At 43.2% G+C, this 24,863-nt stretch overlaps 1 protein-coding gene across 1 annotated transcript; it reads right to left on the reverse strand.

Moving 5' to 3' along the window:
- Positions 1 to 539: 539 nt before the first annotated feature.
- SPATA5L1 (spermatogenesis associated 5 like 1) lies at positions 540 to 15,410 on the reverse strand. Its single transcript, XM_018568561.1, has 9 exons — positions 15,371 to 15,410; positions 12,416 to 13,483; positions 11,705 to 11,890; positions 7,700 to 7,858; positions 4,132 to 4,341; positions 3,788 to 4,009; positions 3,315 to 3,449; positions 1,436 to 1,561; positions 540 to 702 (listed from the first exon to the last, which is right to left on the reverse strand). Exons 1-9 carry the CDS (start codon positions 15,371 to 15,373, stop codon positions 559 to 561), a joined length of 2,253 nt encoding a protein of 750 aa, XP_018424063.1. The 5' UTR covers positions 15,374 to 15,410; the 3' UTR covers positions 540 to 558.
- Positions 15,411 to 24,863: the final 9,453 nt, after the last annotated feature.

The following is a 24,863-nucleotide window of genomic DNA, read 5'->3' on the forward strand; positions in this document are numbered from 1 at the left end:
AGCTTGTCTTGTCTTTACAGCAATAGGTTGCCAATAATCTAGAGGTAGAGGGACGTTATTGACTTTGTGTATCATGTGATTAGCATACAAGAAGGTCCACTATGACTTAGCTCTTCTAACAGTTGTTATTGTCTAAAAGTCTAGATTAAGTTATAGTAGTAGGTCCGCTACAACTTAGCTTTGCTAACATTTGGTATTGTCCAAAAGCCTAGATTTAGCATAGTCGGAGGTCCACCATGACTTGGCTCTACTAACAGATGGTATTGTCTAAAAGCCTAGATTTAGCATAGTAGGTCCTAAATCTACTTGGCTCTAACAGTTCTTATCATCTAAAAGCCTAGATTTAGCATAGTAGGAGGTCCACCATGACTTGGTGCTACTAACAGTTGGTATCATCTAAATGCCAACTTGACATCAACATTATTTAATGGATGTGGCCCAGTTCAGTAAACCAAAACATTACACTGGTGACATATGTACACGTTTCGCACATATCTCCAATTTAAGTCATATTTGGGGAAACTTGCATTCAACAATCAAAGTAGAGTTATTCATTATCTATGTATATCCATGTAACTTCTTATAAGCTAAAAGGTCTCTGGCATTCAAAGATGGTGGTACAGATGCTAAAGCCTTTTGGAAATGTTCTTGTTTCACACAGGTAGCTTGTAATTCACTTTCCTGTAACGCAACCAGGGCAGCCTGCAGGCAAAAGATAACATATACATATCAGAATAACACGTTTGCATATTTACTCTTCTATGTTTGTTTGCCCATCTCATACAACCACATCTTGCTAAAGCAGTAATAGGTTTGGTACAAGAAGCAAGGGGAGTACATTATATTGTAAAGCTCATTTCTAGCTAAAGGTTTTTTGTTGGTAGAGTCAGAAACTCTAGGACAGCAGTAGGCAACCTTGGCACTCTAGCTTTTGTGGAACTACAAGTCCCATGAGGCACTGCAAGACCCTTGACAGCACAGGCATGATGCACAGTGGCAGACACAAAATGGGATTTATGGTTTAGCCCTGTTTATGGTTTAGCCCTGAGTGTGGAGTGCTGAGGTTGCCTAACCATGCTCTAGGATAGCTCTGTCCCCATTAGAGGGATATCCTATCACTTCCTGTCCTCGTGACACAGTCTTTAGGACAGGAAGTGAGGGTAAATCTCACCAACTGGGAAACAGTCAGCAACAAAAACCTGACAGTGGTTTTAACCCTTCCACATTGTATACAAAATAATATTTTTTTTTTAGCTGCAGTAAGGATAGATAGATATTAGATAGATATTATTTATTTTTAAATACAGTTAGTATGTAACAAAAGATCTAACAGCCATTTATTAACCTCACAATCATCAGTAAGATTTGGAATTCACAAAATAGGTTCCACATTCACTGACCTAAAATATCACTGCAACACTGAACTGATTCTCACCTCTTTACACAGATTGTGAAGATCAGCACCAGAGTAAAATGGAGTATCGGCTGCCAGGCTTTCTAGGCACACATCAGGATGTAATGGTACATTGTTCGTGCAGATTTGCAGGATACATAGCCGCGCCTGTCAAACATAACAGAGAGAAGACAATGAACAAAACAGAACCAACAAAGCAGGAGAGACAAAAGTAGTACAATAAATAAAACATAAAAGAACTTGAAGTATCTTTTCACTGCACCTTGTTCCCTACTTTCATCATTCAATGCCAGGCTATTTTTAACCACCTCCCATCCGCTGGCCTTAGGTAAACGGGAACCTTATAGGAGCGGGTGGGCATCTTTAGACGTCCTTCCCCTTCCCCCCTCATGCTTGGCACCCAGCGCGCACACGAGTGGGGTAAGTGTCAAAAATGTAAACAGCCAGCGAAGGCTGTTTACATTCAAGAGATCGGGCGTCTGATCGCTTGTATTAGGTGCGGATTTAAACCCCCCCCCCCCCCCCGCTGTCGCCGGTCCCGAGATCCGCTGTGCCCGGTGCGGCTGGGACCGGCACAGCTGCTCTGTCACAGGAGATCCCTGATGTCTCCATAAAGAGGACCTGTCATGTAAGTTGGCTATCACATAGGGGGCTTCTTAGCGAAAACGACGATTGCCACTATTGTGCCACATATGTAACATATCACCGCGAACGTCAGAGTACGAACAATACTTTTAGGGTCATTAATCACTGAGAACACTAAACTGATGAGCAGTAAAAGCGTTGCCTATGGCCAATTTTCAGTGTGGCCGTTTATTGCGATTTTGTGGACGCGCGCAATTTTAAGGCTTGACATGTTTAGTGTCTATTTAGCAGACGTGACCCCGTCTTTTATATTTTACAAAAAAAATTGGGGTGATAAATGTTGTATTACAGTTCATAGAGAAACAGGGGTTTTTTTTCAAAATTGAAGGTGCTTTTTTTGTTATATAGTAAAAAGTAAAAAACCCCAGTGGTGATTAAATACCACCAAAAGAAAGCTCTATCTGTCCCACAAAAAATGGTATAAAATTAATTTCAGTACAGCGTTGCATGACGGAATAAATGTCAGTCAAAGTACCGCAGCGCTGAATACTGAAAAATGGCCTGGATGGGAAGGGGGTTTAACAACCTGGTCTTCAAGTGTTTAATATATATACAGGTGAAACTCGAAAAATTAGAATATCGTGCAAAAGTTCATTTATTTCACTAATGCAACTTAGCCGTCTACCAGGAGATTTTGGAGCACTTCATGCTTTCTTCCGCAGACGAGCTCTATGGGGATGCTGACTTCATTTTCCAGTAGGACTTGGCACCTGCCCACACTGCCAAAAAATTTCTGAGATTGTGGATCTGGGTTTTCATGAGCTGTAAGCCATAATCATCACAATTATGACAAATTACGGCTTGAATTATCTTGCTTTGCATGTAATGAGTCTATCTCATATATTAGTTTCACCTTTTAAGTTGCATTAGTGAAATAAATTAACTTTTGCACGATATTCTAATTTTTCGAGTTTCACCTGTAAACGGTTAAACTGTTACAACCACAGATCAATGTCAGTGCCCATCGGCAAGTTCTATCCCATAGCAGACAATTCTTTGACTTCAAGGCTAGAGTATGTGAATGACAAAACTATGCTGAATAGAATTCTGAATTACCATCAGCTTTTGACCATCATATTTAAATAGGTTATAATAGTCCGATAAGGAACCTGGTAAGCAGACTTGGCATCAGATTTGTTTTTATGTTAAAGGCAAAGTCCACCTTTTACAAAAAAATCAATGCAAACTTAGTGAACCTTGAGGACCAGAGCGGAGCAATACTAATTAGCTGCCAAATCCAGAAACTGACAATTACCTTTTCGTCTGGTGGTGGAATATAGAGCAGTTTATCCAGTCGGCCTGGTCGCATCAAAGCGTCATCCAGAACATCCGGCCTGTTTGTAGCTGCCACGATCATTACTGATTTATTAACTACCTCTTGGAACTTGGCCTGGGAGTAACACATTAAAAAAAACATCTAAATTTACTGTAGAAGACTTTTAATGGAATGAATTCTCTAAGCAATACCAAATGATAACTAAACACACATATGGCATTAAATCATTTCCACTAATCCATATGTTTGATCTGCAGTGTTACATTTGCAATTGTTATTATACAATAAAACAGAAGTGGCATTTTACATCTCCCTGTTGCAAAACTATCCTAAGAACTGTCTCAATATAAAGAAAAATATTATTTAAAAACAACATAATATGTATTGTCTCTAATCAAACTTTCAAGGAGCTCTCTGTCCTGCTTCTATTCAAGTTGAAAGGGAAAACTTACAGGTTCATCGTGTGAGTTATCACAATCGCCTTCCAACAATTTCTGGCTCCCTCTGCGTTCTGTAGTCTTCAGCCCAACTCCATCCAATTCATTTAGGAGAACTGAAAGGATTCTCTCCGGTATGCCAGAGCCTGTCCGACCCTCTGATCGACACCCTACTATAGCATCAATCTCATCAAGAAACACAATTGCGGGTGTGCTGGCTCTTGCCTGTCTGAACAGCTGTAAAGTTAAAAAAAAAAAAAAAAAAAAAACAAGGGGTAAACCATTTGGATTTAATTTTCTAACCTTTATTAGGAAAATGAAATCTAAACTCAAATGAAGTCTCCAATATAAATATTTACCTGTGCCAATGTCTTTTCTGAGTCACCCACATAAGGTGAGAAGAGATCAGCTCCACTGACTGAGAAGAAGGCACAATGGCAGCTCGTCGCTAAAGCTTTTACCAACGTGGTTTTAGCGCATCCTGGTGGCCCATAGAGCAGCACTCCTTTTGGTAGTGTCAGGCCCATTCTCAGGAAAGCTTCAGGATACTTCATAGGCCACTCAATGCTCTAGACAAAGAGAAAATGTTTTTATAAAGCAGCTGCCATTCTCCAATTCCCAGAAATCAAATAAAAATAAAACAAGGGAGAGTGAAAGACCATGGTTATATACTCTGATGGCCAAACACTCCAACTTTCAGAGTAAAATAGAAAAAGAGAACTAAACATTATATTTTTACATACTCCTTCAGAGAATATATGCAAAGTGTTCTACAAAGGCATAACTTTCACAAGGCAAATTACAAATGACTATCTTGCCAGATAGTAGTATCGCATATTGATAGTAACTAATATTGCATAAGATCTTTCCATTATCTCCAGAGCTCTGTAGGCAATGCCACCAGGAAATAGGGACCATACCACTTATGCTTTCTAAAAGACCATCTAGAACCTGATCTTAACTATTTACTATCCAATTCAAAACTTTCATGACCAAGAGGAAAAAAAAAAAATCACTGACTATCCATTTAGATAAATCAACTCTAAGGGGGTTATTCACAAAGCTGCCAAAGGCAGCCGAGTGAATAAACCAGCCGAAGTGAAGTGAGCCAAACTACATGCGGATATTCAGTCCGGCTGATTTCAGGAGTACATCAGCTGCCTTCGCTCAGCCGAACATGCTCTGCTGGATCGGCTGAACCGAAGTTCCGGCAGCTCACTTGGTGCTGTTCGCCCCTATTCTCATAGGGGCCAAACGGCAGTGAGTGAATAGCCAAATGCCTTGAATATTTGTATAAATGTAAATACATATTAAAATGTAACAATATTTTTAAAAAACCCCACACAATTAGCTGTCACTGCTAGCTCCGCCCAACAGTTTCCTATTGGCCAGAACCTGCTAGAGTCATCTAGCAGGTCCTGGCCAATGAACAACTGGGCGGAGCTGGCCATGATGTCACGACCGGCTCCGCCCAGTTGTTATTCCTTAATGACAGATCAGTGTCCCCAGGTGGGGACGCTGATCTGTCATTACAACTGGGCGGAGCCAGCTGTGAGATCACGGCTGGCTCCGCCCAGCTGTCATTTGTGTGGCGAAAGGCTGGCCTTTGGCAGGCCGTTCGCCCTGCTTTGGGTGTCACTTCGGCTCAGTCGAGCTGAAGCATATACCGAGCCGCTTGGCCGCTGCATGGGCTATAGTGAATAGCCGGTACAGGAGCCCTTAGGTTTCACTGAACCAAATGGTTCGGCGGCCGAAGTATCAGCCAAAGCTATGGCTGAATCCTTCGGCTCCTACGTGAATAACCCTTCCCTACAAAGAGAGCAATTAATACTTACATCTCCCATGACCTGCACTACCAAACATCTCTGGGATGGCAAAACAAAGTTTGCTCAAAGATCTTCAGCATCCCGCACACGTCTGGGTGTGTTTGATACCTGCCTCCTTGCTGCTGTGGATCCTTTTGCCAGCCCCTGTGTAATGTAATGATGTAGGGAGCAGCACCCCTGTGTACTGTAATGATGCGAGGGGGAAGCACCCCTTTATACTATAATGACATAGGGGACAGTGTCACTGTTTACTGTAATGACATAGGGTACAGTGTCCCTGTGTACTAAAATACAGAACCCCTGTGTACTGTATTGACATCAGGAACAGTGCCCCTGTGTACAGTAAATGATGTAAGGGGTGGTGGGGGAAACCACAGTGCACAGGAAGATGGCAGCATCCGACCCTCCTGGAAGTGTTGAATACTGAAGATTTTTGAGCATGCTTCATCATACAACCCACAGAAGTTCGGCATCACGGGCAGTGGGACAGGCAAGTATTAATTGCTTTTTTTTTTCCTCTATTCAGAGAGGACTGCATTTCAGTTCTAAAAATGGTGACAAAGCTATTTTAACAAAACTAATGTCCTAAATCTCTGAAATACAAAAAATATTTCTCCCCACTCCCCTTTCATAGTACACTGGCTGTTGGCAATATCTAGAAAATCTGAATTAACTTCAGATATAGGTCTGGATAGATAACAGAGCTTTTGATGGGAATAAATAATTTTCGTCAACTCTTAACTGGAAAATTCTCTTCCACCCCTCTCCCTTTTTATCGATTCCCTTCTGTGTCCATGCCTCCCAAATACTTTGTCTACCTGTCCTTTAATGTTGTTTCAACACACTACAAAAAAAGGTTATATATAATCTACAATTAGACAAGCAGGGATACTACATGTCACCATCCGTGCAATAGATTACCTTGCTTTTTATGAAAGTGACCACTGGAGTATTCTTACTGCGATTCATTGTGCACAGTTTACCTTGGTGTTACCCATCATTGCAATACTTGTATGCTACTCCAACAACAGTTCTCTTCTTTAATGTCTAGAGGTGCACCGAAATGGAAATTTTAAAACCGAAACAAAACCGAAATAAAATTGTCAGGCTGAAACCGATACTGAAAATGTTTTTTATTTTAATGTTTTCAAATTTTTTAAAGATTTTATTTTTATTTATTTTTTATAAACTTTAAAAAAAAATAATTATTTTTATTTAATTATTCATTTTTTATTAAATATTTTTATTTTTTACATTACTTTTAGGGGCTTCAGGGAAATATTGGGGGTCAGACCCCTGATATTTCCCTTTTAAAATAGAAAAAGAGATTGAGAACACAGAGTCCTCAATCTCTTTTTCTGTAGCCCCTGTTATCAATGAACAGCAATCCTCTGAGTGTTCCTGTTCATTGATAACTTGAGAATATGGTATGTTTACTATAACCACAACTATGAATGAACAGGAAGTGAGGTAGATCACTTCCCATTCATTCATAATTGAGGATATAGTTAACATACCATGTCCTCAATTATGTGCAAACACTTGCTCTCCTCTCTGTGACACGCTGTCACAGGAGGTTGAGCGAGCAGTGTAGGAGGAGAGCCCAGCCTCCTGTGACAGTGCGGCCTGTCTCTGCCCACACACCGCTCTGCCGGACTGCGATAGGAGGCTGAGTGGTGTGGGAGGAGAGACGCCGGCCACTCACAGCGCTCGGCAGGCTGTCACCCACTTTCTCTCCTCCTCGTTGAGACACAGAGCAGCGCCCAGCAGGGAGGAAAGAAACCTGGGATGCGCCGATGTATAGGCAGGAAAATGGCACTTTCGGCATTATGCCAAAAGTGCCATTTTCAGGCGATAAGTTTCGGCAGCCGATATATCGGTGCATCCCTATTAATGTCTCAATTTGTTTTAACATCATCATTATAAAAAAAAAAAGTAATTTTAAAAAATGTGTAAAGTAAGCATCTTCAATGTGTAAAGTAAGCATCTGTATTATAATAATTACAATAAGTTGCAGAATATATGACATTTCTATTGTTGCAGGCGTAAGGAATCCTCATACAAAACATCTTATACATTTAGGTATTGCACTGCTTTTTACCTGTTTCAGTAAGACTTTAACATTCTCGAGGCCTCCTATTTTTTCCCAGTAGACTGGCCTAAACTCCACCTTTCCAATCGCACTACGAGCGGTTGAAGGCCGAATCTTTTTAAAGGCTTCATAAAAATGTGCTCTAGTGACTTGATGCTCCTGACTGTCCTGAAAAAAAACAATATCATATATTAAAATGGCTTCTTTATTATTATTTATCAGTTTATGCACAAAACAAAGCTTTTACTGCAGGGGGTTTATCAATTAACACCGTTAAAGAGAATATGTGACCAGGTTATAGACATTCAAATGTTACCATGCTTAACAAGCATTAAAGTGACTTTAAGCAAGCACTCACTGGCCTCTGCAGTTGCAGACACTGTAGAGAAATATATTCTCGAAGTTCACAACAGATGCATTAAAGTCAGTTCCACTCTGTTTAGCTGCTTTAGCATCACCTTGGCAGCCCCTTTGCCTTCCAATATAAACACAGAGAATTTACTTTAAGCTGCAGAGAAACAGACTGGAACAGCCTCAATGCTTCTGCAGTGAACTCTGCGTAGAAATTACTCCACAGGTGCACTTTATTTAAAGTAAAATTGTTAAAAACTTAAGCAATTAGAGTATGCTTAGTTCTTAGTCCCCAATCCTTGGCCCCATTGTACATCCCCAAAACTCTACAATAAATGTTTTTGTTCTGTTTTGCTGTTGTCTTGTTTGCAAGGCTTCTATAGACACATAGCTCCTTAGTTATGAGATTGCAAGTTGTTTAGACTACTCCTTTGTTGGGATTCATTTCTCAGTTCCTTGATGTACTTTCATTATCTGGCAATCTACTGTATTATTTTGCTTATATGCGTCAACACTGTCTCAGCTTATACCTGTTGCCCCATGCGATCAATAAAGAAATATTGTTTAAAAAAAAAATGATGTATGATGAAAAAAATACATACGGTAAATCAGGTGTTAGCTTCACTAAAACTCACGTCACAATGACCAGTAGATCCAAAGATATAGGCAGTTATATTTATATGCAAATCTTCATATTTTCTAAAGAAAAATAATTCCAGGTTGGCCCTGCCCCTAACACGTAGCTTGCCTCGCCTCTCTATTGTTCCTTTAATAACATGTCTACCCTATTTAACCCAAAATCCTCCATACTACAAATCGAATCTATACACAATACAGGCACTAATTTACTTTGTATGCATGTTTACTGTGTGTTGGCCTAAGAAGTATTATCAAACCAATTCCATCTATTGTCTGTCACATACAATGCTGTTTTAACACCTCTCTCTGGGCAGGTTATTAACACCAAGCTCCAATGAACACCTGGTTGCGACTAACAGGTTATGTGGATTGGAGCAACATTCACCATATTTATTCACAGATTATGTTTTGTACAAGTCATTCTGAATTGAGAAAGCTGGTTAGATGACCAGTGAAACGTCTTCAAAAAAAATACAGCAAGTCCAGTAGCCTTAATTTTTACAGATATACCATGACCTGGATGAATGAGAACCTTCACAGACACAATTGCAGAAACATTTGAAGAAAATAGATAATGTCGTCTACAAACAAATATAATAAAAATGTGTCAAGTTCAATAACCTCATATAACTAGAATAGTTTACAGCAGTGAGCTCTGTGTACTTTGTTCTTTGCCTTACCTACATGGTGGCGGAATTCGCAGATTAAAATCACACATATCAAATTAACCCTATTAATGCGCAGGAAATACTGATAAAGTAGCTCCTATCACATCACCAATAACAACATATAGTATGTATAACGTTAACATTAAAGCATTAAAGTGTTATTAAACCCTCCGGTGATTTTGCATATATCTAGTGCTAGCAAGCAGTAGATATATGCAAAAAAAAAAAAACACTTTAAAAGCAGTTTAAACTTACCCGTGTCTTCCATGCGCGCTCCCGTCCGAAAATGTGAAATTCTCCGGCGGCTGCAAAGCATCTTGGGGCGGGCACATGCTCAGTTCACATTTTCGGCCGGGAGACGAGGAGAGGCACAAGGTAAGTCTATGGACGCGTGCACCCACACAGACTCCGTGGGACAGGAAGTGCCAGCAAGCACAGAGGAGTCAGCGCTGGATTGGAGACCCTCAGCAGTGCTGGAGGGACAGATGAAAAGGACAGGAAAGAAGATCGGATTAAGAAACATAATTTAAAAGGAGAACTATGGGGTTAGGGCTTTTCCCCATAGTTCTCCTTAGGGTAACGGGAGTACACAAACTAGCGTCCTCTCCTCACCCTAGGCTCAGTATACCGCTCGCGGTATACCGCTAGCTGCTGCTCGCGGTATACTGAGACGCCGCAGCTGAAGCGGATCCAGACAATTGTGCCGGGATCCGCCCAGCTGCGTGACTGACAGCTGGCTCTGCCTATCTAGAGGCAGAGCCAGCTGTACCCGCCCCCTTCCCTGTCCGTTCCGCCAGTCAGTGCTGGCGGATCGGGGAGGGGGGGAATCCAGCCCCTCAACTGTCACGGGCAGAGAGCCGTGACAGGATCGAGAGGTGAGCGAACGCTGGTATGTGTTCCTCACCTCCCGATCTACTGAGCCGACCTGTGACAGTCTCATTGTCACAGGTCGGCTAGAACTATGAGGTGAGTGAAAAGCACTCACCTCATAGTTCTCCTTTAAGGTAAGTGCTTTCACTAACATTGGAGGGAGGGAAAAATATCTTTGACTTTAATGTCACTTTAAAGCAGAAGTCAAGTGAAATCGCTAAATTCACAGATGAAATATCATGTTACCTGACAAATGTGTAATTTTGTTCAGCTATATTTTTAAACCAATCAACTTGGTTCTGACCTCTGCTCGAAATTCTGCGGGTGGCCCTGCTGGCACCACCCGCCTCAAATGTTCAATTAGCTGAAGTCACTGTTCGAGGATTCTGACAGCTGGTGTGTACTGGCTATCCAAATTCAATAGCCGGCAAGGAAGATTGCTCCATTCATGCCGTTTAGCAGTGTACGTGCATGGCCATCTTATGTCATTCCTCTTCTCCCGTCAGCCAGCTCATTATGTACAGTTTTTTTTAAAAATTGTGCACTTTAAAGATATCAGACAGGGAACTACATGAGGCTAGTATTGGGGCAGTCTATGGTTGCCACACATAACTGGGGTCAGGGTATTTTGTATTTACGCGCATGACTTCTGTATAAATTATATGCTATTTATTATTAACACTAAACTAATACTGGGTAGGGTCTCCCATTGCTCTTAAATATTGATGGAAACAACCATTCCTTTAAGATTCTTGCCTAGTACACAATTTTCTTTACAAATTTGTCAGCTGCACATCTCCCTTTCTACATCATCCCAAAGGCCGGACTCCGATCTGGCGATTGGCCTTGTAACCCTGTGGTTCAACAAGGTTGTAGCTCACCTGCCTCAAGGTTGGATGCATCTTGCATTCTGAGACACTTTTCTGCTCACCACCATAATATAGAATGGACACCTGGCTTACTGTAGCTTTTATGTCAGCTGGAACCAATCTGGCCACTCTCCTCTGGCCTCAACAAGGTGTTTCTGTCCACAATCCACCGCTTAATGGATGTTTTCTTGGATCTTTGTCAGCAAACTTTATTGTGCATGAAAATCTCAGGAGACCAGTTACAGAAATACCTAAACCAGCCTGTTTGGCACCAATCATGCCATGGTGAAAATCTCTGAGTTCACGTTATTTCTCATTGTGTTCGATGTGAACATTAACTTAAGCTCCTGACCTGTATCTACACTGCGCTGCTGTGACACGATTGGACAATTAGAAAACTGCATGAACAAGCAGGTGTAACTAATATGTTGCTGGGAGTAAATTTATTAGATAACTACTGTAAGAATTCAGTTTTCATCTTTGTAATCCTTTACCACACAAATGGAACGATAGTTAAAAACGTCCAGTCTAGGAGCCTAACTAATTGAGCTGCTTTGTGAAAACTTCAGCTTTTAATGTAATTCTAGCCAGACACATCTTGTAGCCACTTCTTTTACCTGGTTTACCTGGAGTACAACTTGCATAGCAGCTTCGCGGCACAGTGCAGTGAGGTCGGCCCCTACATAACCCACCGTCATGTCAGCCAGGACACCAATATCCACATCACAGCTCACAGGCATATTAGATATGAGTACTTCAAGAATAGCTCTTCTCTGGCAAAGTGTGGGGGTTCCAATAACAACCTGCAGGGCAAAAACAACTCTGTTAGGTTAAAAGGATTGATCAGAAAAAAAACAATATTTAACACCACTCAATGAGAAGTAATATAGAAAAAACCTAAATAAACCCAAATGGTGGAGCACAGCTGTGCAAAGTCAACACCAGGTAACTAAATACTGCCACTTTACCATGACATTTATCACTGCTGGATTATCTGATTTAAAAGCCGAGGTCTAATCTGCTTCAATTTTTACCTTCCCTGATTCCTCCCCTCCACATGCAAACATTGTTTTAACCACTTAAGGACTTTAAAATATAGAAGAAACATCCTAAAAAGCTTCAACAAAGTCTTCTAGGATGTATCTCCTGTGTTCTCCTTTCTGAATCATGTCAACTACAAATTTCAAAAAGCTACTCGAAGGTCACAGAGAGCTTTGCAAATGCTTTGTACAGGCTTGCTGTGCACACTACTTTTCAGACTAGTACTTACAAACTGAAATCGTATGTAAAAAATGCCTAATGATTAGTTATATAATGAATGTATTTACCTCCCTGTCAAATCTCCCTGGTCGTCTCAGCGCTGCATCTATGGCATCAGGATGGTTAGAGGCAGCAACAATAACCATTTTGTTATCACTGTGAATCCCGTCCATGAGTGTCAAAAGCTGAGCAACTATGCGGTTTTCAGGAGCATTATTGGAGCCCCCACGTTTAGGACACAGGGACTCAATTTCATCAATAAACAGGACGCATGGACCGCCACGAGAAACCTCTCTGGCTTTCTCAAAATGCTTTCTTAAATTCTCCTCACTCTCTCCGGGTCTTGATCCATGAATTGCGGGCCCACTCAGGCTAATTAGATAAGCACCGACTTGTCTTGCGACAGCTTTTACTAGAAGCGTTTTTCCAACTCCAGGAGGACCAACTAAGAGAAGACCTTTGGGACACGATAAACCTAGTTTAGTTAAGGTCTTTTGGTAATGAAAAGGTAGATTGATGATCTCACAGAGAGAGGCACATACTTCATCCATACCAGCAACCTTGTACTGAGGAGTGCTGTCAGCTATGTGTTTGTACCACTCCAGTGTTATGGCTTCTTTAATGTTCAAGCTTGTCTTTGCAGTAATTAAACCAGCACTACCAGTTATAGGGTCCATGTCAATGATATCCACAATCACAACCGGTGAATCGTTGGTCAGTCTTACTACATAATGAGGTAACACATGCACATTTCTTAGCAAGTCTCTCACTACCTCATGGAGCAATGTATCCGATAAAGCAGACTTCACTTCCATGTCCTTCAGGACCACTTTTACGGTCACCCTTTTCAACTTGATAGGATTTAAAACTTTCAAACAACTTAAACAAACAACTGGATCTGTATAGTCTATGGTAGGTTTTGGCATTGTAGAGCACATGGCGTCAGCTTGCAGAAAGCCATCAGAAAGGTCCTTCCTTGGCCAAGCTGTGCACAGACAGTTACCCCTTGGTAATGATATCAGGATGGGGTAACCTATTTTAACTCCTAGATGAGACATAACTTTAGGTCCCAATCTACATCTCTGTGATCCATGGTCTTCATAGTTTAGTGGCAAAAGCTTAAGCTCTGTGTCCATCTGTAACAAAAACAACATGACAGTCAATTAAATGGATAACAGCGTGTGATTGTAGTCTACGTATAGCCATATTTTTGGATAAAGTGGCAAAGGGTTAGAACCTCGCTCTGTTTTTGATTGCTAAACAGATTGCATCTGAGGTCGTGCATCCATCCCTGTTCAGATTTAAAGTATGAATCTGCATCCCGCAAGTGCATGTGAACAGCCACTGCATCTGCCAGCCTGTCATTGCCACTGCTGGCCACAGCTGCAACTCCGGGGCACATAAACACATGCACGTTTGGCAAGCTGTAGCAATATCAAGAAGACCTAAGCCCTCATTCACACTATAAACAGCCGGGCACGTACAGCTCAATGCTGCGTGCACAGCCGCATCGGGCAGCTCCCGGGAAGGACAGGTGCTGCGTGTGATTAGTACGCAACCCCCTTGGGACTACGCGGCCATACGCCCCTGTGCTCACTTCAAGTACAGCTCCGTGCAGGTGCGTGTTTCCTGGCTTGGACGCAGACAGGATCCATCCTGTCAGCGTACGAGTACGCTCACCCGCATGGACGTGCAGGGCGGGTGAGCATAGGGCAGCGTAGTCCCATAGAGAAGGACAGGGGCTGCATATTAATCACACGCAGCACCTGTCCTTCCCGGGAGCTACCCGATGCGGCCGTGCACGCAGCACGGAGCTGTACGTGCCGGCTGTTTCTAGTGTGAATGACGGCTAATGCTCAATAAACATGCAAACACACCAGTGAATCCAGCGTTGTTCCGCTCTAATCTGCGGATCCATCCAGTCCTGCACCACCATTTCTATTTATGTCACCAGCATGATGAGGCTGGGCTTGGTGCAAACCCAGTCCACCCATGTCTGCTCAAAACTGTGACCACTAACTACACCTCCCTCCCAACCCAATCAGTTGCGGAGAGTCACATTTCCATTGTATGTCTATTTAATGGTGTTTGTACTTTTGTGTTCTGTCATTCTGAGCCTGATGAAGGGAACCCTGCGAGGCCCCAAAAGCACTTGCAATGGAATTTCAAGTCTTCATTAAATTGACTTTTGCTGATAACTTGAAGGGTGTGCTGACGACATCCTTTACATCTGTATACTTTTCACAGCGCCATCCGTGGTCACTACAAGCACCCACCTGTATTTACAGGATAACTACAGATCCGGAAAGGAGTGCAGCAAGATACACTGACTTATCACATTTAGGTCCAGGGGCGCAAATGAAAAAGAAATATATACTTACCTGATCCTCGGTCCCATCTGGCTGCCTGACCGGTCCACCCGGGTCTCCAGCGGCTTAAGCCCCACTTTTGTCATATGCAGGTCCATTCACCTGCAACAGACATGAGGACTTTGGGGAACATGCCAGAGCAGAGGGGGCAGAGAGGCGAGTGCCAGCTGCCACAGGGCAGAGGATCAAGTGAGTGTATCTTCTTTATTGCACTCCCTAGACCAGTGGTGGGCAACTCCACCCTCCAGCTGTTTTGGAACTACAAGTCCCTTGAGGCATTGCAAGACATTGCAAGACAGACAATAAAATACATGACATGGGATTGTTTTAAAAACACACTACATACTGCTACTTCAAAGTGTATACCTTTAGGGAGCAAAATGGGCCAGAGTTGCCCAACCTTGCCCTAGACCAAAACGACCAGTTAACCCTTGCAGCATGGGGGCTTTTTAAATAACTGGAGTTCTTCTTTAAGTTGTGAAGCTCTGTACCTTTTTTCCTGCCACTGTGTACATGCTGCAACTAGGAGGGGCCTGCCAATTCTATAAAAAGCACAACAATGACACCCTGCATTGAGCTGAGGTCAACATAAAGATGTTATAAGCAAATCACTGTTTATAAGCCTAGAGAAGCGTTAAATCAGCTCTAGCATACCATATACTGCTGCACACGTGTTCCTCCACCATCACTTCCTGGTCACATGACAAGAGACATCACCGCACTGTGCATGCTGGGAGATGTAGTTTTATCTGTCCGATTCGATGGAGGTCCCAGGAGAGTTATAAGCTCATAGTTCCGTCATCTCATGAAGAATCCTGGCTCGTAGGATGTCAAGTCTTTCAGTCTCTTATTATACAACAATACATTATGTGCGCTATTGATATAAACATCAAAGCATTTGGGATGTGTTTTGTTCTTTTAAAGTGGGCTTTTTTTTCTGTCTGGATTTCTGTGAGTGTAAAGTTACTTTATGACTAGCAGGGGGCAGCATCATCCAATAACAATAACACACTCATAAAGACTGGGGCTAAGCTTTACAGGAAGACTTTTCTTAGATCTCTGACAAGTGGAGTACAGAGCCCCAGATTCATGACCTTTGTCAGGCTGTCTGAAATGGACCGAACTGGTGCAACTAGTTACAAATAAAAGTGGGATATCTGCATATAAAATAGTCCCGTTACAAAAATTGTTTTATAATTGTCAGGACAAAGGATTTGATAAAATGTAGAACATAAAGAAATATGTGATTTTATAACAAGTTGTAGAACCAAATTATTACAAATGAAGCATTAAACAAAGCCAGCATGTTCATATTCATCTTTCAAAGTTCAATATTCACTTTGTAATTACTACATTAAGCTGGTAAGCGTGGCTGTGTGTTATCACAGGCTCATGTTGGTCAAACCAGACTCCAGTTTCCTAATAAATGTCCAAACAGCTTTGTAAATCTCACTTTAGGCTACAAAGAGAGACCTCCGCCGCTCCCTCCACATCACAGTTCCATTGCTTGGGTTCATCGCAGGTGCCGTCCGAAGAACTGGCCATACGCCAGAGCAAAGCCAATCCAAAAAGACAGCCTCACACTCTCAATCTTCACGCAGAACTTCTTTATTTGTAAAGTCCTGTCAACTCCAATCTTGTGTTTCCTGCCTGATGGTCGCTCAGGCTTAGTTGCAGAGTAGTGAGTGAACATGGGAAGGATCTCTTATTTCTATGCTTCACAGATGAATGAACTTCAGGATAATCACCTCGTATGCCCTAGCCGGCCAAGCACACAATCACTGAAACAGTACATTTCCCTCACAGAGAACATTTCCCACACACGGTGCCCTATAAATAGTTATATAATTATTTTGACGTAGTATCACAGAGAAAATGAATGCGTTGCATTCACCAGTGTCCCCGTACTAAAAAGTAAAAATACAATGACATTCAAATGTTACAATGAATACAGCAAAATAGATACATTCAAGATCAGTATATTCATTAGTGTGCCCACACACCTTAGGATAATCATACGATAATCGCGGGAAATCCCGTAAGGTGTGTGGAAGCCCTGCGACCTCTACTACTGTAAGGTCGCACGACTTTTAACTTACGAACATGTTCGAAAACCCGCCGAGCATCGTACCATGTTCGGCGGGTGTGTAGCATGTTCGTAAGATAAAAGCCGGACGGGCCGGTATGCGCAAGCGCACACTACCCGTTCGTCATTGAGGTCATCGGAAGCCCGCCCCTCAGGGGGGCGCGGCTTGCGATCATCGCAAGTACGATCTGCCTGTCCGAGATAGGCAGACCGTACGTTTTGTAAACTACCTTACAACCATCACAAGACAAAAGTCTTGCGATGGTTGTAAGGTGTGTGCCCAGCATTACTCTCCAGGTATTACTACATTGTTTCCTACGTGTGGGTACATCTTATACAGCTCTATGGCACTTCATATATTCACTGGCTAACTGAATATATTTTGGAATGCAAGCTTTGTCTATAGAAGAAAACTGAGCCAAAATATATTCAGTTTAATTAGAATGAACCCATACAGTATCAGCCCATCCTCTGCATTGTAGACACCTTTCCCCTGACGCGTTCACCATCCCTGTGGAATGCCTTGTCTTTCCACATGTGGGGGCGCATGCAGTAAATCTCACAGGTTAGAAGGAGAGAGAAAAGTGTTGAGAGCTATCCTCAGGGATTCTGTTGTTTACTCTAAGGATGAATTGCTTCATATTGGTTGTAACTACAGAGGTCAGTGAGGGCTTGTGTACGGCTTGTTAAGAATCCGTAAGTATTTGAATGTCTTTAGCCTGGCCATGATTCAACTTAAAAATTTAACCTTAGGCTGGGTTCACACTTGGGCGTTCGTAATATGCGTGTTTGACGCGCGTTTCGGACCGCACGTTTTTACCGCGATTTGCGGTCAACACAACGCGCGACAGATGCGCGTTTACGAGGGCTATCCAGCTGTATCCTAATAGATACGCGCGGAAAATACGCCCCAAAGAAGCTCCTGTACTTCTTTGGGCACAGGGCATTTTTCAACGCGTTCCTACGCGCTGAAATGCGCCGAGGTGGGAACCATGCCCATAGGAAATAATGGGATTTCACTTGTTGGGCGTTTTACAACGCGTAGATCAGCGCTGTAAAATGCACAGGTGTGAACCAGGCCTTAAAGTTGTACTTTCAACACACATTCATTGTTTTTTGTATCTCTCCTTGTGCTTTGAGAGTGTGGTCACAGGTCCAGGAGTAAACTGTTAGACCCCATTCACCCTTGTGGATGGAGCTGGATCACTGAGTATCATGAATTCCTCTGTGAGACACGTGATTTGTACAATTCAAAGACTGCTGCCATCGCCCGTAGCTGTTCACAGGGCATTCGCCTGTTACCACACAGCTGCGATTACCTGTGGCTGATCACACACGTCTCACTAATAACTCTGGAAGACTCAAGCAATCTGTTGCAGGTAGGAGATGCTGTACAATACATTGACAGCTATTACCACCCGTAGCTGTTCACATGTAATCGCACATGATGTGATTACCTGCACATGATCAACCCACCCTGCATAGTAAGGGCTAGTTCACACCAAGCGCGGAGCAGATCCAGAGCAGAGCAGGTGCAGACCGGATCAAAACTGCGTCCAATGTATTCCTATGGTATTTTGAGCTCCAGTTCACATCGCAGCGTGCAGATCCAGAACAGGTAAAAAAACTGCAGCAGGCCCTATTTTACCTGCTCTGGATCTGCAAACGCATCAAAAACGCATGCAAATGCCTAGAACGCACTGAAAGCCCATGTTAAACTAAAAAGCGCATCTAAAACGCATCTAAAAGACTAGCGTCCTGTGCAGAAACCTGACCGGATCTGCTCTGCATTTGGTGTGAACAAGGCCTAAATGTAGAAAACAACTTACCGCCCAGCGACACCCGGAACTACATGTTCCGGGCATCGGGGATTCCACACCGCTGCCGCCCCATCAGCTCTCTGCCGCCCAGACCAGGACCGGATTGTGGGGAATCCGGTCCTGGTCATACCCTCTGCACTCCCCTCATACACATACTGCCCTATGTCAGACCCTCTGCACTTCCCTCATAAACATACTGCCTTATGTCATACCCTCTGCACCCCCCTCATGCACATACTGTCTTCTGTCATATCTTCCACACTTCTCTCCTACATATAACATCTTCAGTCATATCCATTACACTCCTCTCCTGCACATACTACACATTGCCATACCCTCTGCACTCTTTCCCTGTACATACTCTCCACCAACATACTCTCTGCATTCCTCTCCTGCATATACTACAGCTGTCATACCTTCCGCACTCTTTTCCTGCACAAGCTACTGCCAATATACCCTCTGCATCCCTCTCCTGCACATACTACCATCTTCATACTCTCTGCACTCCTCTCCTGCACATACTACCATCATGGTACTCTTTGCACCCCTCTCTTGCACATACTACCATCATGGTACTCTTTGCACCCCTCTCTTGCACATACTACCATCATGGTACTCTTTGCACCCCTCTCTTGCACATACTACCATCATGGTACTCTTTGCACCCCTCTCTTGCACATACTACCATCATGGTACTCTTTGCACCCCTCTCTTGCACATACTACCATCATGGTACTCTTTGCACCCCTCTCTTGCACATACTACCATCATGGTACTCTTTGCACCCCTCTCTTGCACATACTACCATCATGGTACTCTTTGCACCCCTCTCTTGCACATACTACCATCATGGTACTCTTTGCACCCCTCTCTTGCACATACTACCATCATGGTACTCTTTGCACCCCTCTCTTGCACATACTACCATCATGGTACTCTTTGCACCCCTCTCTTGCACATACTACCATCATGGTACTCTTTGCACCCCTCTCTTGCACATACTACCATCATGGTACTCTTTGCACCCCTCTCTTGCACATACTACCATCATGGTACTCTTTGCACCCCTCTCTTGCACATACTACCATCATGGTACTCTTTGCACCCCTCTCTTGCACATACTACCATCATGGTACTCTTTGCACCCCTCTCTTGCACATACTACCATCATGGTACTCTTTGCACCCCTCTCTTGCACATACTACCATCGTCATACTCTCTGCACCCCTCTCCTGCACATACTACCATCATAATACTCTGTGCACTCCTCTCCTGCACACACTACCATTTTCATACCCTCTGCACCCCTCTCCTGCACATACTACAACTGTCTTACTCTCTGCACTCTTCTCCTGCACATACTACCATTGTCATGCCCTCTGCTCCCCTCTCCTGCACATACTACCATCGTCAAACACTCTGCATCACTCTCTTGCACATACTACCATCGTCATACTCTCTGCACTCCTCTCCTACACATACTACCATCACCATATTCTCTGCACTTTTCTCCAGCACATACTACCATTGTCATGCCCTCTGCACCCCTCTCCTGCACATACTACCATCATTGTACTCTATGCACCCTTCTCCTGCACATACTACTATTGTCATACTCTCTGCACTCCTCTCCTGCACATAATACCATCGTCATACCTTCTGCATCCCTCTCCTGCATTTACAACCACTGTCATATCTTGTGCACTCCCTCCTGCACATGCTGCCGGCTATCTTATGCTCCACACCCCTCCCCTGCACATACTGCCTTTCATCATATGCTTCATACTGGTCTCCTGCACATATTTCTCACTGTCATGCCCTCCATACTGTTAATGAAGACATTTTTATTATCATTGCTTGCAATATCCCCAACATTGTTCTGCAACGGGCACACTTTTGCTAGTCTAAAATAATGAGATCTGTTAGGTGGTTAAATACACAGTTAATCCAATCTCACATTTCATATGCAAATTTAGCAGCACATTCTTGCTGGATTAAACATGGAATAGTGATCCTTTGTTTGCAAAGCTTAACCCAAATATTTAAAGCTGGCCAGGGGCAAATGGGATGTACTTCTGTTAAAAAAAAATAGTGCACAGTACTTTCCAGGTTCAAGGTGATAAGAAGCAGATTAAACTTTTGAAAAATGTACTCACCATTTTAGAAGATAGCTAATTCCACATTATATTTGTATCCTGTTACAGCATAGGAACATTTCAGATTGCAGCTATAAATGCTCTAAAAAGAGCATTCCAGGTCAGGCTATCCATCGATATAAACACTGCAATTTCTAGAACACTATTAATAATGTTTAGATGAGCCTGGCTTAGGGATGATTTCACTTGGAGCTGAACATTTCTACAGAGTACTGTGTGTGCTGAGAGTTGTTGTGATAGCTTTGATTCCATTAATCATACAGAAAACCTGTGTTCTTACTATTTCAAATATCGTACTTCATAATATTATGATCTTAGAAATATAAATCTGCATTTACTATCCTGGCATAAATATTTTAATGAAATTTGACTTGTGTACATGGCCATGGAGCACTGGACATCGGGCTGTGCCTTCCTATAGGCCTCTATATCTATGTGCTTATGAGCTCTAAAAGAAAGTGAACCATAGTTGTAAAACGTGTCAGTTAAATAACAAGCCCGTGCAAAACAGATATTGAAGTTGTGTGTGGATGCTTAAATACAGAATCATCTGCCACCCTATCATTGCTCTTGAGACTTCTGGCAGTGATCAGTGTAACTGTTTCATTTATTCTTCTCAACAACATGTTATGGAAATGTACGTTTGGATGTACTGATCTGTTAATAGTCTATAAGGGCAGGTATAAGCGCTGACTGGAGGGACGGACGTATGGGGGAGCGAGTGGGCACAGCAAGAGAGGCAGAGCCAGCTGCCAATCAGGTAGCGGGGTGGATCCCGACAATATTTTCGGAACCCGTCCCGGCTGCACCGCTATATACTGAGTATGAGTATGACATGGTAGACTATGTCTACCATGAGCTTTGGTAGACATAGTCATAGTTGAACTATATGTTTTCAATTTTTTTAAATCACTGTATAGTCGTTTTGTGCATATTTGCTTCTACATGTGTATGGCCGGCCTTAGTCCATACAGCTCCCCGTGATAAAAATCACCAATTACACTGCACATCTGGAATAAAATATTGTGATGTATGGGGATATTAGCACATATGGAGAGCGCTTAAAGAAGAACTATGAGGTGAGTGTTTTTCACTCACCTCATAGTTCTAGCCGACCTGTGACAATGAGACTGTCACAGGTCGGCTCAGTAGATCGGGAAGTGAGCGAACACATACCGGTGTTCGCTGACCTCTCGATCCTGTCACAGCTCTCTGCCGTGACAGGTGAGGGGCTGGATTACCCCCTCCCCGCTCCGATCCGCCAGCGCTGACTGGCGGATCGGACGGGGGATGGGGCGGGTACAGCTGGCTCTGCCTCTAGATAGGCAGAGCCAGCTGTCACTCACGCAGCTGAGCGGATCCAGACATAGTTGTGCGGGATCCGCTTCAGCGCCTCAGTATACCGCGAGCAGCAGCTCGCGGTATACCGAGCTTAGGGTGACGGGAGGACGCTAGTTTGTGTCCTCCCGTTACCCTAAGGAGAACTATGGGGAAAAGCCCTAACCCCATAGTTCTCCTTTAAGGATGCAGTCCACTCGCAATATCTTCTGTATAACCCCTTAAGGAAATGTTTTCATTTTTTGCACCCATGTTATAATCCACATTTTAGGCCTGTAAATTACTTAAAACCCCCAAACATTATATATTTCCTGAAAGCCAAGACCGTATAGAATAAAATGGTGGCAGTTGCAAATTTTTATGTTGCACAACTCTAAATTCTGGGGGAGTCCTCCTGACCCCTGAACACCGTCTGTTCCTATCCCAGTAGGAGCTCACCTGACTCCTCTCTGACTTCTGGGGGAGTCCTCCTGACCCCTGAACACGGTCTGTTCCTATTTCCCAGCAGGAGCTAATTCCCCTAGCCAGCATCCTTCCCTTAAGGGCTGTGCTCACCTGTGCAATCATCTAGTGCCAATATAAGTGGGGATTCTACACTGACCACCAATATAATGTGGAATTCATTGGCCTTCAATGTAAAGGGGGATTCTACACTGACCACCAATGTAAAGGGGATCCTACACTGATCACCAATGTAAGAGGGATCCTACACTGACCACCAATGCAAGGGGGAATTCTACACTGACCACCAATGAAATGTGGAATTCTACATTGGCCTTCAATGTAAGGGGGATTTTACACTGCCCACCAATGTAGGGGAGATTCCACACTGACCACCAATGTAGGGGAGATTCCACACTGGTCACCAATGTAAGGGAGCATTCCACACTGACCACCAATGTAATAGGGGATTCTACACTGACCACTAATATAAAAGTCTGCTTTAAAGATGGTGAGGACTACAAAATTAGCCAATAGGTAGTTAGCCAATTAGCCTCTACACGCTGCATTGCATACACAGACATCCCAACCTGCAAAACCTTATTTCAGGGAGGTTACTGTACAGTTTATTAGTTCACTGTAACCAAGTTGTTGCACAGCCTGTTGTTCACAAAGATTAATAGTTTAACCTGAATAAGTAAATCAGAAAAGTGAACTTGTACTTGATGGCTTAGTCCCAGGTTGCAACCAGACAGGGCCAGCCTGAAAGACGATAACTACTTCTGTGTGATCTTTTTAGCTAAACTATAGTGCTCTAGGATTCCTTTGCCAAGTAAGATATGATTATTTGTAAAACAATGAATGTACATATAGACAGAGTTAAAAGCAGATATAATAGTATTGGATATTTGCCTGTGCCTTCACTTAGCCCATTTCCACCTTTGTAAGTGATTAGCATTTATTGTGGAAATGTAGAGGTGTCGTAATGATGTATATGTGTGCATGTTGTCATGACTCTCATTGCTGGCTTTTTAAAATTGTTATGGACTTTTTAGTAGGCCCGAGTCCTACAAATTGAACATTTTCTCCAAAGGAAACTCAGTCTGACACTGGAGTCAGATTGTAAACCAGCTGACCCTCTCCCTGTGAGTTAATGTAACAAGGTCAGTGCATACCAGCTCTGCCTTTCCAGGTCACAATACACTGTCCAGGGTGATTGCCATTATGAATATTAATGAATGGGGGGACAAAGCACAGAGAAAGGGTGTTAATTTACAGAGTCTACTTGTAGAGCACAGAGGAGGCCATTTCCAAAGTAGCCATGAAGAGGGCAGCAACTGCATATGCCTGCTTCATGTACACTCGGTGTACATTGCTGGCATATGTTTTTTTTAAATACCTCCGCAAGGTGGAAATACCCTTAATATACATATTTGTCAAGTTAGACCAGTAAATATAAATCATAGCGGTGGAAAAGAAGGGTCTTTACACAATGATTGTACAAAATGATTGTACAAAATATAAATACAAATATAAACACAAAACCCTTTATTACTGATTTATATCAGTGGCGCAACTACCACCATAGCGACCCACGCTGTTGCTATGGGGCCCAGGGTAGAGGGGGGCCCGGTCAGGAGGCCGGGGCCCGGCAGTGGAGGTGGAGTAGGCCGGTGTTTACCGGGGCCCAGCAGCGCCGGTCTGGCACGGCAGCAAAGAAGGCGGCGGCTAGGACCTGGCGGCAGAGGAGGCCAGGGCACAGGAGCGGGCGGCTCGGAGAGGAGAATGCCTGTGTGGGCCTAGTCTCAATTGTTTGAGCCTGTTGCTAGGAGACAAGGACGCTGAGCCTGGGAACCGGAAGGAGCAGAGCTGTGTGCTGGAAACATACAGGTATGGTGCATAGGGGCTGATCAGTATACCGTACACTGATATCATTGGATTAAAGGGAGCAGGGCAAAAGATATACTGGATGATGGGCTAATTTAGAGCAACTGAAGACAAAGCTTTCATCTCTCCTGCTGTTACTAAATACAATGACACTCACTGGGGTTTGTTTACTAAAAGGAGCAGGTGTAGCCAAATCTTGACCCTACAACTGTGGTAAAACTACAAATCCCAGCATGCCTCTGGGAGTCATGCCTGCAGCTGTAGTCTTGCAATGCCTCATGGGACTTGTAGTTCCACAACAGCTGGAGTGCCCAGGTTTGGATACCCCTGAAATAGAACATGTAATGCAATTCACTTTGCAAAGAATACCTCAGGGGTAGGCGACCTTGGCGCTTCTGCTGTGATGGGACTACAAGTCC

The sequence above is a fragment of the Nanorana parkeri genome, unplaced genomic scaffold, assembly GCF_000935625.1.
Source record: "Nanorana parkeri isolate BGI_ZX_2015 unplaced genomic scaffold, ASM93562v1 scaffold1207, whole genome shotgun sequence".
Lineage (NCBI taxonomy): Eukaryota > Metazoa > Chordata > Amphibia > Anura > Dicroglossidae > Nanorana > Nanorana parkeri.